The sequence below is a fragment of the Ptiloglossa arizonensis genome, chromosome 4 (genome assembly GCF_051014685.1).
Source record: "Ptiloglossa arizonensis isolate GNS036 chromosome 4, iyPtiAriz1_principal, whole genome shotgun sequence".
In the NCBI taxonomy this organism is placed as follows: Eukaryota; Metazoa; Arthropoda; class Insecta; order Hymenoptera; family Colletidae; genus Ptiloglossa; species Ptiloglossa arizonensis.
The window spans coordinates 21,466,445-21,479,061 of NC_135051.1; the positions used below are offsets into that span (position 1 = coordinate 21,466,445).

The 12,617-nt window shown below is 39.1% G+C and overlaps 1 protein-coding gene across 4 annotated transcripts in view; it reads left to right on the top strand.

Annotated features, from left to right (window-relative positions):
* Positions 1-12,617, top strand: part of LOC143145813 (nephrin) — a 586,636-nt gene that overhangs the window by 514,193 nt on the left and 59,826 nt on the right. For all 4 annotated transcript variants that reach the window (XM_076309561.1, XM_076309562.1, XM_076309564.1 and 1 more), the window contains exons 8-9: positions 3,191-3,321; positions 7,995-8,154. In XM_076309561.1, the coding sequence (XP_076165676.1) occupies positions 3,191-3,321; positions 7,995-8,154 (291 nt within the window). The remainder of the gene's footprint in view (positions 1-3,190; positions 3,322-7,994; positions 8,155-12,617) is intronic.

Consider the following 12,617-nt stretch of genomic DNA (forward strand, 5'->3'; position numbering starts at 1 on the left):
TTTACACTATTTCACTTTGCGTGTTTTTTTCCTAATTTACACTATTTGGCTTTGTAAGTTTTTTCCTAATTTATACACTATTTGCCTTTGTGTGCTTTTTTCCTCATTTACACCATTCGCCTTTGTGTAGTACTTTTTTTCTAATTTATACGATTTGCCTTTGTGTACACTTTTTTCCTAATTTACACCATTCACCTTTGTGTACTTTTTTCCCAATTTACACCATTCACCTTTGTGTACTTTTTTTCTAATTTATACACGATTTGCCTTTGTGTACTTTTTTTCTAATTTATACACGATTTGCCTTTGTGTACTTTTTTCTAATTTATACACGATTTGCCTTTGTGTACTTTTTTCCCAATTTACACCATTCACCTTCGTGTACTTTTTTTCTAATTTATACACGATTTGCCTTTGTGTACTTTTTCCCTAATTTATACTATTTATTACCTTTGTGTATTTGGCGGTCCTCTAGTCGTAGGTAGAAAATAAGGAAAGGGGAAGAGGCCCTGTCTTATATGCCGGGACATTGGGTGATCGGTGAGAGATCGTATATATACCGATCGGAGCAGGTACGGGTACTTGCGGGAAACGGTCAGTGGTCAGTTTCCCTCTGGTGGCAAGCGTCGGTAGCGCCGCCACATGTACTTCCTTTCTAATTTATACTATTTGCCTTCGTGTGCTTTTTTCCTAATTTGCAATGTTTGTCTTTGTGCGTGTATATTCTTTTACACTATTTGACTTTGTGTCTCTTTTTTTAATTTACACTGTTTCCCGGTAATTCTGAGAAAGTGCAGATCCGGTAGCGCGAACTGTCCTCGAAATATTAATACTTCTACGGCTAGTGTATATACATTGGCTCACGTGTACGAAATTTCTTTTCAATGAACGCTAGCGCACCAATTACAATTTCAATTTACATTTTACACGATCGTCTCGTGCTGAATAACGTTAATTGAATCTTAGCGAGAAGAAAATTTAATTAAACGCGGCAAAAGGTTTGAAAATATATAACCGAGAAATTGTACCAGAAAGTGTGGGTCACGTGGCGCAAACGGTTTACAAAGTATTAATAGTTTGACGATTGCTGTCGGGTACAGTGGCGGCCGGATGAAAGTTTAAATGTTAGACGCCACGACGAAACACCATAACTTTAGAAGAGACGGAATACACTTTTTAACGGGAATCGATTTTTCCTAAGAAAAATGTCATTTATATTATACGTAGAAATAAAAACAAAAATAGATACTTGAAACAACGAAACGAGTGAAAAAACTAACTGGACATAAACTAAACATTTCTATGATCGATTCTTTTATGATTAAAACAAAAATAACTTGTACAAATTTCTTTTGTTTAATTTTGTATTATTTTTACTATAGTTTACGAAACAAGATTCAGGAACGGATATTTCTTCAATAAATAACTGATAACGGATTTTAAGTATCGAGAATTAAAGTTATTTAAATAACACTGAGGTTAAGTTTAATAATATTACTTTCTTCAACACCTCGCCTCTCGTGTATATTTACATTTCCATAATTTTGACTCGTTTATGCATCGCGTATTCGTTTCGAATACTTTTCCTTTCTTTCGCTAGAGTTTCTCGAAAGCGTCAATTGGAAGTTTTATCGAGTCGCTTATCTTATTACGAGACTACAAACGAGGCTTTAATTTCCACGGAACCCCATTACGGCCGCAGTCTATAATAACAAACTTATTGAGGTGTACCGTGGTATAGATACTTGACTTAGGATGGCCAGTGTGTGGACTTTGCGGCGAAATTATTGATATTCTACCGGTTCCGCTGCATCGAAACGTTCATCCTTGGATGAATTGCGTCCGTGGATGCATTGTGTGATTAAGCCAGGAAATGTTGGTCCAGTTTGGTCTAGCTTTCTGATCCCCAACAGATTGCCGGAGGGAACTGGCCAAGAAGGATTAACGGGCAAAATTGATTTTGTTGTTGTCAAACCGAGCAATATTGCATCGGATGGGAGCGGGAATTTAAATTGTTTACCGTTGAATAACTAACAGTTTCAGAACTCTGTTTGTTATCCAAACGTATAAACTCTCAGTAAATCCTTACTATTGCATTAACGATGTACGCTCAGATGGAAAGGAGTTTGTTTGTTTTCTTTTTTTTCTTTTCTTTTCGCCATCGTTGTTATTTATTTCGACGAAGAGAACGGTTTCTTACTTTTAATCGGTGCAACGTTGCAGTAATTGAATAATCCGAAGTCTAAAACTTCGATACACGTGAATCTCGGTTTCTTGCTACCAACTGCAACTTCTTATAATGGGAAACTTTGTCGGAATATCGGAACCTAATACTTGTAATTTCAGATATTACATTGTTAAGGTGGGTTGCATTGTTATGGTAACGTGCCAAACAATTCGTATCAGGGGGAGAAGAAGTACCAAGTATTTTCATTTGTAATACACCTCGTTGATGTATGATGTTCAACGTCAGAGAAATGAGAGTTCCATCGTTTGAAAATTCCTCGATACGAAAACGAGAAACGAAAATCATTCGTGACTCGTGTCACGATTATTTTTTTTGGTGAAAATGAAACACAATTTTTTTGTAGTGTATAAACATTTTATTAAATTACATAATCTCCATTTTGGAAAACGAAATGACTTTCGGAGCAACCTAACGCACAATTTACGCGACACCCACCGCACACTTCGAAATCTCTGGATCTGATCTCGCGAATCTCCTTTCCCTTTCTACCATTAACATTTCAATCACAATTTTTGTTGAGACTACACGAGCCTCCAAAATTCACAAGTACACAGTGCACGACTCGTATCGAATGACTATTCCCTAGTTGTATAAAAAATTGAACCAAATCCGAAACAAACTTACCCCGAAATCCGAGGAACCTTATCGGTTCGGCTAGCGTAGATTCCAGCGTCTCGGTTGTAGGGCCCCATAAACTGACCCTCGTTTACACGCTGGGAAAATCGATCGGGAACACGCGACGCTCGGTTGCTCACCAATTACACCGGGTGCACAAATCACTTCCGTGTAACCGGTATCCGCTAAGAACACCGTACACACGATAACTCTCCCGCTTTCTTGTCCGCGCGTCGTTCCGCGCGCAAGGAACGTCGTTCGTCGCGAGCGGTTGCGGCAAAAACCCACCGAAACGTTTCTTACACGCCTGTACCGTTGAACTTTCAGACGAGCCGGTGGTTACCCTGGAGCTTGGGAGCAATTTGAACTTGAGCGCAATCCGCGAGGGTATCGACGTTTACTTCGAGTGCAACATCAAGTCCAATCCCTGGGTGTACAGGGTCTCCTGGCGGCATAACGTGAGTCCATATCACCGTATACTTGTGCACGTGGGTATGTGTATGTGTGTTCGTGTTCGAGTACGTGTACACGTGTTTGCGTACGTGCGTTCGCGTTCGTGAGCGTACACACGCGTTTGTGTACCCGTGTTTGCGTTCGCGCCTGTGCGCTCGCGTCTGTGTGTTCGTGTTTGCGTATGTGTGTCGATGTTTGCGTCCGTATGCCCGCGTACGTGTCCGTGTATCCATGTTTGTGTCCGTACGTCCGCGTTCGTGTCCGTGTGTCTATGTTTTTGTCCGTATATCCGAATTCGTGTCCGTGTGTCCATGTTTGCGTCCGTATATCCGCGTTCGTGTCCGTGTGTCCATGTTTGTATCCGTACGTCCATGTTTGTGTCCGTATATCCGCGTTCGTGTCCGTACGTCTATGTTCGTGTCCGTACGTCTATGTTCGTGTCCGTACGTCCATGTTTGTGTCCGTACGTCCGCGTTCGTGTCCGTGTGTCCATGTTTGTATCCGTACATCTGCGTTCGTGTCTGTACGTCCATGTTTGTGTCCATATATCCGAGTTCGTATCTGTATGTCCATGTTCGTGTCCGTACGTCCATGTTCGTGCCCGTACGTCCGCGTTTGTAGACGTTTGCGTGGATGTTTGCGTAGGCGCGCGTGTCGACGACCACGACCACGACAACGACGACATCCAACGATCCCGTGTCGGGACGTTGCGAGCCGGATAACGAATCTGCGTGGCAGTTCACCGGGATCGATAATTTAGAGCCGAGGCTGAAGCTTAATCGGGAGACGAGATAAGGGGAGACGGGACGTGCACCTGCGACGCGGAAGTTTCCGTTTAAAATTTACATGCTGATACCGAGCGAACCGGGGAACTGGCGCGTAAGCGTTCTTTGAGCTAATAACCGCCGTGCCTCGACCCCGTCTCCTCCTCCCCTAACCACCCCCTCTCTGCCTCCATCGATAAGAAATTTATCGGCGAATTTCGGGTACCGTTGACGTAACCCCGAGCGAGGCCCAACTGGCGAACTTCGACAGATTCGACGACGTATTCGTTCTTAATGAGACACACTCCAACAGCACCTCGTTCGAAACCTCACTCCCCCCACCCTTCTGCTCGGAGACTCTCCACGAGTCCCCTGAATGGATATAAATAGGGGGAAGCGGAGTCAATTGTCCGCTGGCTGATACGATGAGCCGATATCACGGAGTTGCGAGCGGTTTTCAACCGCCAGCGATCGCGGGGGAGAGATTTGTTTAAGGATTACCGGCGAACGGGGTTCCCCGTTCAATATTAATCTGTTTGATATCGACGCGCGGGAGTCTCCCGATGGTTCGCAAACACGGTCCTCGCGTTACAGATCGCTCGACGGAATATTTCGCTTGCGTTCCAACCGGCGCGAGATCTCCTTGCGATTTCAAATCTCCCGCGCGAAACACACCGCTCGTTTTTATTCGATTTACGATCGGCGAAGTCTAAGTTGGCCCTTTGCGTCGATCGTTTCGCGTGATTCGAAACCAAAGGGGTATTAGAAATATAGTGATTCGTAATTTTGATTAAATAATTATTATTGTTAAATATCAAGCGATTCGGTGATTAACGAACTCGAAGACATCGCGATCGCCTGAATTTCTCATGGATGATCTGTCATTGAACGATGTATCGTTGAAATTTGATTGTTTGTGTTTTGTTTAGGAAAATTTAAAAAAAAAATTTGTAGCGTTAAATACACAAAGGTCCGAACTTGCAAAGGGAGAACAGAGGGATACCATTATTTTTACAAGAGAAAATAAAGTATTAGGTTCGAGCACCTTCTGTAATAAATACGTAAGTTTATTTGCATCAATTCGGTTAATTGTATGATTCGTTAATCAGTTCGAATCGAATTAATTGGATTAATTGATATAGATGAATGAAACACGGGGTCGATGCATAGAAATTGAGTTATTCTGTATTGTTTGTGTAAAACTAAAATCGCATTGTGGACGAAGATAGATGTTATGTAAAATTCATCACGGGGAGAAAATTGGTACGTACTCGCTTTGAGTTGTTCTGTCATCTCCGAACGAGAAATATGAACATGGTAAAAGATCGTTTACTCTCTGGCGATGCAATCTGAAAACGAACAAGTTTCTCATGAATAAAGCATAAAAAAAAAAAAGGTACGTAACGTTTGGCTGGATAGCTCACGTAGCTGTGCAAAAAAACAGTACGAGTTTGAGCTTTCTTATTTCTCTAAATTTTGTAGCCTTTTTTTATGAATTATCGTTATTAACTTCCCGTGGTATACGGTCGAGATATTCTGACAGTATACTTTTATCGCTCCGTTTTTAAGGGTTTAATACGACGTTAAATTTTATGGGTCTGTTTTAAAAAATGAGAAAATCGTATCTTATTCGTTAGCGCGTTTTATCATGAATATTTAAAAAATTGTATGTCCTGCGGCAGTGTGTCTGTTACCGTACCTCGCTTTACAAGTCGCTATGCTACGAATGGAACACATAAATGCGGTGATTCGAGCGAGATTAGGGCTGAACCTATTCAAATATTTCATAGCCATTCGGATACTACTAGTACATTTCGAATATTTTAGTATTCGAGTATCAATGGTCGGATATTACATTCGAATAGTACTCAAATCGAATCAAGTGTTCAAAGAATATTCGAATAATCAAGTAGTAAATAGTATTGGAAATGTCGTGTATTCCAATGATTATCGAATAGGCAAGTATTCAAATAATATTCGAATAATCAAGTGTTCAAATAATATTCGAATAGTCAAGTGTTCAAATAATATTCGAATAGTCAAGTGTTCAAATAATATTCGAATAGTCAAGTGTTCAAATAATATTCGAATAGTCAAGTGTTCAAATAATATTCGAATAGTCAAGTGTTCAAATAATATTCGAATAGTCAAGTGTTCAAATAATATTCGAATAATCAAGTAGCAAATAGAATTGGAAATGGCGTGTATTCCAATGATTATCGAATAGGCAAGCGTTCAAATAATACTCGAATAGTATTAGAAGAATTAAATATTCTAATAGCGTACGAATAGTTTTCGAACGATCGAGTATTTAAATGGTATTTGAACAATCAAATATTCAAATAGTGTTCAAATGATGGACTATTCGAATAATATTCGAGTAGTCGAGTATTCGAACAGTAATCAAATAGTTAACTGTACAAATGGTATTCAAATCCCCAAGAATTCGAATAGTATTCGAATAATCGAGTATTGAAACAGTAATCGAATAGTCACTTCCACAAATAGCATCCAAATAGTCAAGAATTCGAATAGTGCTCGAATAATCGAGTATTGAAACACTACTCGAATTATGTTCACGGTATAATTTAAATCGGATATTCAATATCGTGCTCGGATACTCGAACACGAAAAAATTCGATAAGTGTTCCCGAATGAAACGCGGATCGATGATCATTTCTCGGACATTTTGTCGAAATCGTGCCAACCGGACGAGCGTTTAAAGGGAATATAATTTCCCGGGGAACGATTACAATCCCTCCAGTGGTGGAAAGATTTATTTTGAACGAATGCAGACATAGTCCCTTTGTGCCCGGTATATTGCGCGAGTTCCATAAATATTTCTTCGGGCGCTTCGGATCATAATGTCATTGTACTCGCGGAAACGTCCAGGACGCGAGTCTTTGTCGATTCTTCGTTTGATTCGACCAGCAACGGGACGGGACATTTCTACTTTACCGCCAGTGTGTTTCGAGGGAATTCAAAGGAGCTTTCCGCCACTCGAACGAGAAGAAAACGGAAGACGTTGCCACGTCCCGACCGTTGAAAAATTGAAAAACTGTCGGCGACCCTTCATCCATTTTCCGTGAAATTCCTCCGTCATTTTCGTCAAATTTAACCGCCAGTTTCTCCGATCGATCGTTATTACCGTTAACACCTCGGGAACGTTTATTATCGTTTGGATCACGAAATGCTCCGCAAATGTGTAAAACCGGGAGAAAAATATAAACGAAGTGAAGATAATTGAAAAATAATCGGTACGAGTACGTTATTGTATACAGAGTGTTCCCGTTAAATTCGACTAACATTTTCTTCAATACCATAAGTATTTACAAAAATGGAAGATAGAAAAGTTTTAATACTTATGTATAATTTTGCATGCAATATTTTTCGAGAAACCGAGCTAACGTTCAATTCTTTAAATGGAATGCAAGCTGAAACAAATTCGTCCATTTATTGTACAATAATATCTTCAAGGTCGTACGAGGTCATTTCATTTAAAAAATTGAACCTCGACTTCGTTTCTCGAAAAACATTGTACGAATAAAATCGATATTCGTCATTGTATTTTATATAAAAAATATCCAAACATTTTTCTCTCTCATTTCTTTTAAATATTTCTTCTAAAAAAACTGATCAAATTTAACGCAAGCACATCAGTATAAAAATAAACATTTCGACCTTAGATTCGGGTCCTCCTCGTTGCAAATTACAATAATAATACATATAATTGTAATAATTTATACCGAGCGGCTAAAATTAAGTATTTAATGTCACGATACACTTTCGTGCGATTTTTCAACTTACCCTAAATTTAATTTAAGGAAACTGTCGTCGTCGTCGTGGTCGTGGTCGTGGTCGTTGATTGAAAATGGTCCGTTCGATGCGAATATATTTTGATCTTACGTTCACAGGGCAATCCGTTGTATCATAATCCAGCCACCGGCACAATAATCAGTAACCAAAGCCTGGTGCTGCAAAGCGTGACCCGCAGCAGGGCTGGAATCTACACTTGCATCGGTAGCAACAAGGAAGGCGACGGGGAGAGCAACCCTCTAAATCTGGACATCAAATGTGAGTACATTGGCTATTTGTTTCTGAACGAAATCGTAGCTATTGATACAGGTGCACAGATTATGCGGTATGTATTCGATTTAAATGCACAGAGTGTCCAATTTCACTGGATCCACTCGAATCTGATCGAAATTATCAGCAATGATCTCTCCCCGTAAAATGAATCGGGACACGGTGAATCGATTCGAGCAATTTACCGCAAAACGGACCCGACTTGACCGACGAAATACTAAACGGAAATTAGGAGAATCGTGGAAACGTTCTAAACACGAATACACACCGATCATCTGTAACTCCGTTACAATTCGCGAATAGAAATTGAAACGAAAAAGTCTTTCGTAATACTGAATAAAATTCAATTCGAATATTCGATTCGATAACTTCCATACACAGGTACGAATAGGTACGTTAGGTTGAAAAAACGACGACGAACGAATCGGATGAATTTCCATAAGAACGTTCTACCATCCTCCCAAACCTTACATGTTTCATTTGGAATTTCGTTTCAATTAACGCCAACGTGGCAATTTTCATTTTAACGGTGTGCTTCGTGCGAAATAACGCTGATTGAATCGTTGCGAGAAGAAAATTTAATTAAACCATGGAAGAAGGTTTGAAAATAACGGGGAAATATATACAAAGGTGGTTACAACGAGAGGGATGCAACGCGAGAATTCAATGTTAAGGAATACCGAATGTAGTGCTCCGTTTTGAACAACGAAGAGATGTATTACACTAATGTTGTTCGGTTAAGGTAGTTTGGATAATTCGACACGAGATACATCACGAACGGTATAACATCGAGTGTAAACGATTGAAATTTACGAGGAGAACCGAACGAAATGAAACTAAACGTCGTAGGGAGTTTCGAGATGCACGGTTCGCATTAAACGAAACCGAGGACTGCACTCTCCACTCCGCAGTGGAAATATTTTGGTAGCGAAATTCTTTCGGCTAGCTGGCCAACGAACTAGAGATCGTTACGATTCCGGCTTTGGGTAACTATATCTGTTCATACAGATGGGGAAACGGATTGTAAAACCGGAGGGAAATGGGCGAGCGGTCGCTAAAAGCGCTCAAGGAAACCAACTCCTAACAACATGCTTTTACCACGCAATGAAACATTTAACGAGGGACGCGCGTAAAGCTGGAATCTAAACGTCTATCGTGCTGCACGTGATACAATGCGATATTCGTTCCCGGAATAACGTCATATCTGTGCTCGCGAAACCTTGCCCACGGTACGGTTGTTATTTTCGTCTTCGACGAGCAACATCCAACGGAAAAGTAAATTACAATAAAATCGACGTTACACGAGCATCCGTTATATGTGAATTATTGTACGATTAGTCTGTCGTGTGAACGTTCCATTATACGAGTATTCTGAAAGAGTGAACGTTCTATTATACGAATATTCTACTATGTGAACCTTCTATCACATGAATATTCTACTATGTGAACCTTCTATAATATGAACATTCTACTATGTGAACGTTCTATAATATGAATATTCTATTATATGAACCTTCTATAATATAAATATTCTACTACGTGAATCTTCTATAATATGAATATTCTACTATTTGAACCTTCTGTAATATGAATATTCTACTATGTGAACCTTCTATAATATGAACATTCTACTATGTGAACGTTCTATAATATGAATATTCTATTATATTATATGAACCTTCTATAATATAATATAAATATTCTACTATGTGAATCTTCTATAATATGAATATTCTACTATCTGAACCTTCTATAATATGAACATTCTACTATGTGAACGTTCTATAATATAAATATTCTATTATATGAACCTTCTATAATATAAATATTCTATGTGAATCTTCTATAATATGAACACTCTACTACGTGAACCTTCTATAATATGAATATTCTACTATTGTACGAATATTTTATTACACGAATATTCTTCCACGTGGACGTTCTGTGCAAATATTGTGCAACGTGAACCTTCTCCTATACGAATATTCTGCTACGTGAACCTTTTATTTCACGAACAGTATATTTTCCATTGCGATATTGTCGTTTATCGTCAAAGTATATTATCGACGATAAACGAAAAACACGACGCATTGAAAAAATTAAGAACGTTCAAACGCGATATAAACGACAAAATTAATCGCAAATGATAGATATTAAAATAGTTTCGGAGAATTTGGAACCGGTACTGTTATTACGTTCCCTGTAGGTATTAAATTAACCATAAACGAACGTCGACCGGGAATTGTTTGCAATAATTCAGTCCGCTAAGGATTATTATCACGGTTCAATCTGGAAGAAACTTCACGGGAGAAATTACGTGCAATTTTCTCCGACTTGGTCCACACTGGCTCCGATTTTATCAAATCCACTCGAAGACCAAATCATGGCGTTCACGTCCAACGTCGACTTCGCTTTCAATTTACACCACTCCAATTTCAAATTTTCCCACTCGCGGGAACTCGGATCTCCGTTAAGTTCCAGCATCGAAGAAGTTGGACACGTACCCTCTAATTTTAACCCGCGTTGACTCTCGATTTTATCGAATTTAAGGCACGAGATCGAGGAATCTCGGTATCACCGATACCGGACAATTTAGAAATGTACGCGTGAACCGAATCGCGTCGTTCCGCGCGCGTTTAATTTTAACTTCGTTCCGAAACCGAACTTCCACGTTTGCAATCATTCGAAAAGTTGCAAAATTTCGGATCCTTGTCTACTCGAGTTATCTTCGAGAAGAAAATACGGGACAACGATCGTTAAGCGAGATCGACCGGTAAATTTGTTCAATTTCTTTCGTTTCCATTTCGTGGGATTCGATTTTGATAATTATCTTACAATATTGAAGATTTCAAGAAATCGCTTCTATACTCGGAAGGGGAACTGATGACTTTTAAAAGCGACGAAAGATGTTCCCTAGGGGAATTATAACTTCTGAAAGGTGTAACACATTTCGATCATTTATCTCGAAGTTTTTTCATACTTTATTGTGAGAAAAGTAAGGTTTCGTAGATGACTATCTTGATGATTGTGTAAAGATAATAATTACTCGTCGTCTAACACCTAGACGAGAGAGATCGTTGAGTTTCTCGTCCTAGTTGTGCTGAGAAAGGGAATAATCCTTTTCGGTAAGAGGATTATGGTGGACAGCGTGACGCTTATCCCAGGACAACCGCATCAATGGAAAGTTGCGTTTCTGTAAGATATAGATAGTTATTGTTAGAATAGAATTCAAACCGGTGACTTTCGAATCAATACATTATCTAATTGGTGTTTTCTTTTACCGAACCTAACGTTCCGTATTGCTATCGCCTACGGCAGCTATAAATTCGTAATTCCAGTTTCTAAAAGTTACAAGCTATACAGTACCAAGTAATAGGATTATCGATAACACCTATATTCTGCTTCGAGGGCCTATCTACACGGCGACCCATATTAATCTATATCAGTGCATATATTATGGATAGTGCGTTGAACCACAAAGATTATCTTTGAGTGGTTACGAGAGACAAGGACATCTTACTAGTAGCATAACTTTAGCGCAACTGCGCTCCTGAGATTCAAAAGTTACATCTATTTTTCTTCCTTCAATTATTTAAATTACGTCGTTGGAAAAAAAAGATAACCAAGTAGAAACTATTCTGAAAAGGAAATAATATTTTCCGAAGAAAATTCACAAGCTTTACACAAACGAAAATGACCTGTATGTCAAAATATCCTTTTGACATACAGACACATCGTCTCAATGTTAAAAGGATCTTCTGACATACAGACACATCGTCTCAATGTCAAAAGGATCTTTTGACATACAGACACATCGTCTCAAACAACGTAAGATTTTTTATCTTAGAGAGCTCTAAGGAAACAGTTTTTTTGAGAAGTTCAAGTTTCTACTACATCTACTTGTCTCGCAAAGATTGCTCCTTATCACCAACTTTCCTTCACTCCAACAATCATCCCTTAATATTAAAATTGTACAATCTTCAGTTACGTGTCAACATTCTACAAATTCCTCTACCGCACCATCCACAATTATCTCAAACAAAGCAAGACCGTCACTCTTACAAAGACCTACGGAAACCTCAATCCCTCAAGAATAATATACACCTACTTGCTCTCAAAAGATTGCTCCTTACCCCAAGAATTGTCCCTCAATATTGAACTTTCACAATCTTCAGTCACGTGTCAATATTCTACAAATTCCTCTACCACAATTATCTCAAACGAAGTAAGACAGTCACTCTTACAAAGACCTACGAAAACCTCAATCCCTCAAGAATAATATACACCTACTACTGTCCGAAAAAGATTGCTCCTTACCCCAAGAATTGTCCCTCAATATTGAACTTTTACAATCTTCACTCACGTGTCAACATTCTACAAATTCCTCTACCACACCATCCACAATTATCTCAAACGAAGTAAGACAGTCACTCTTACAAAGACCTATGAAA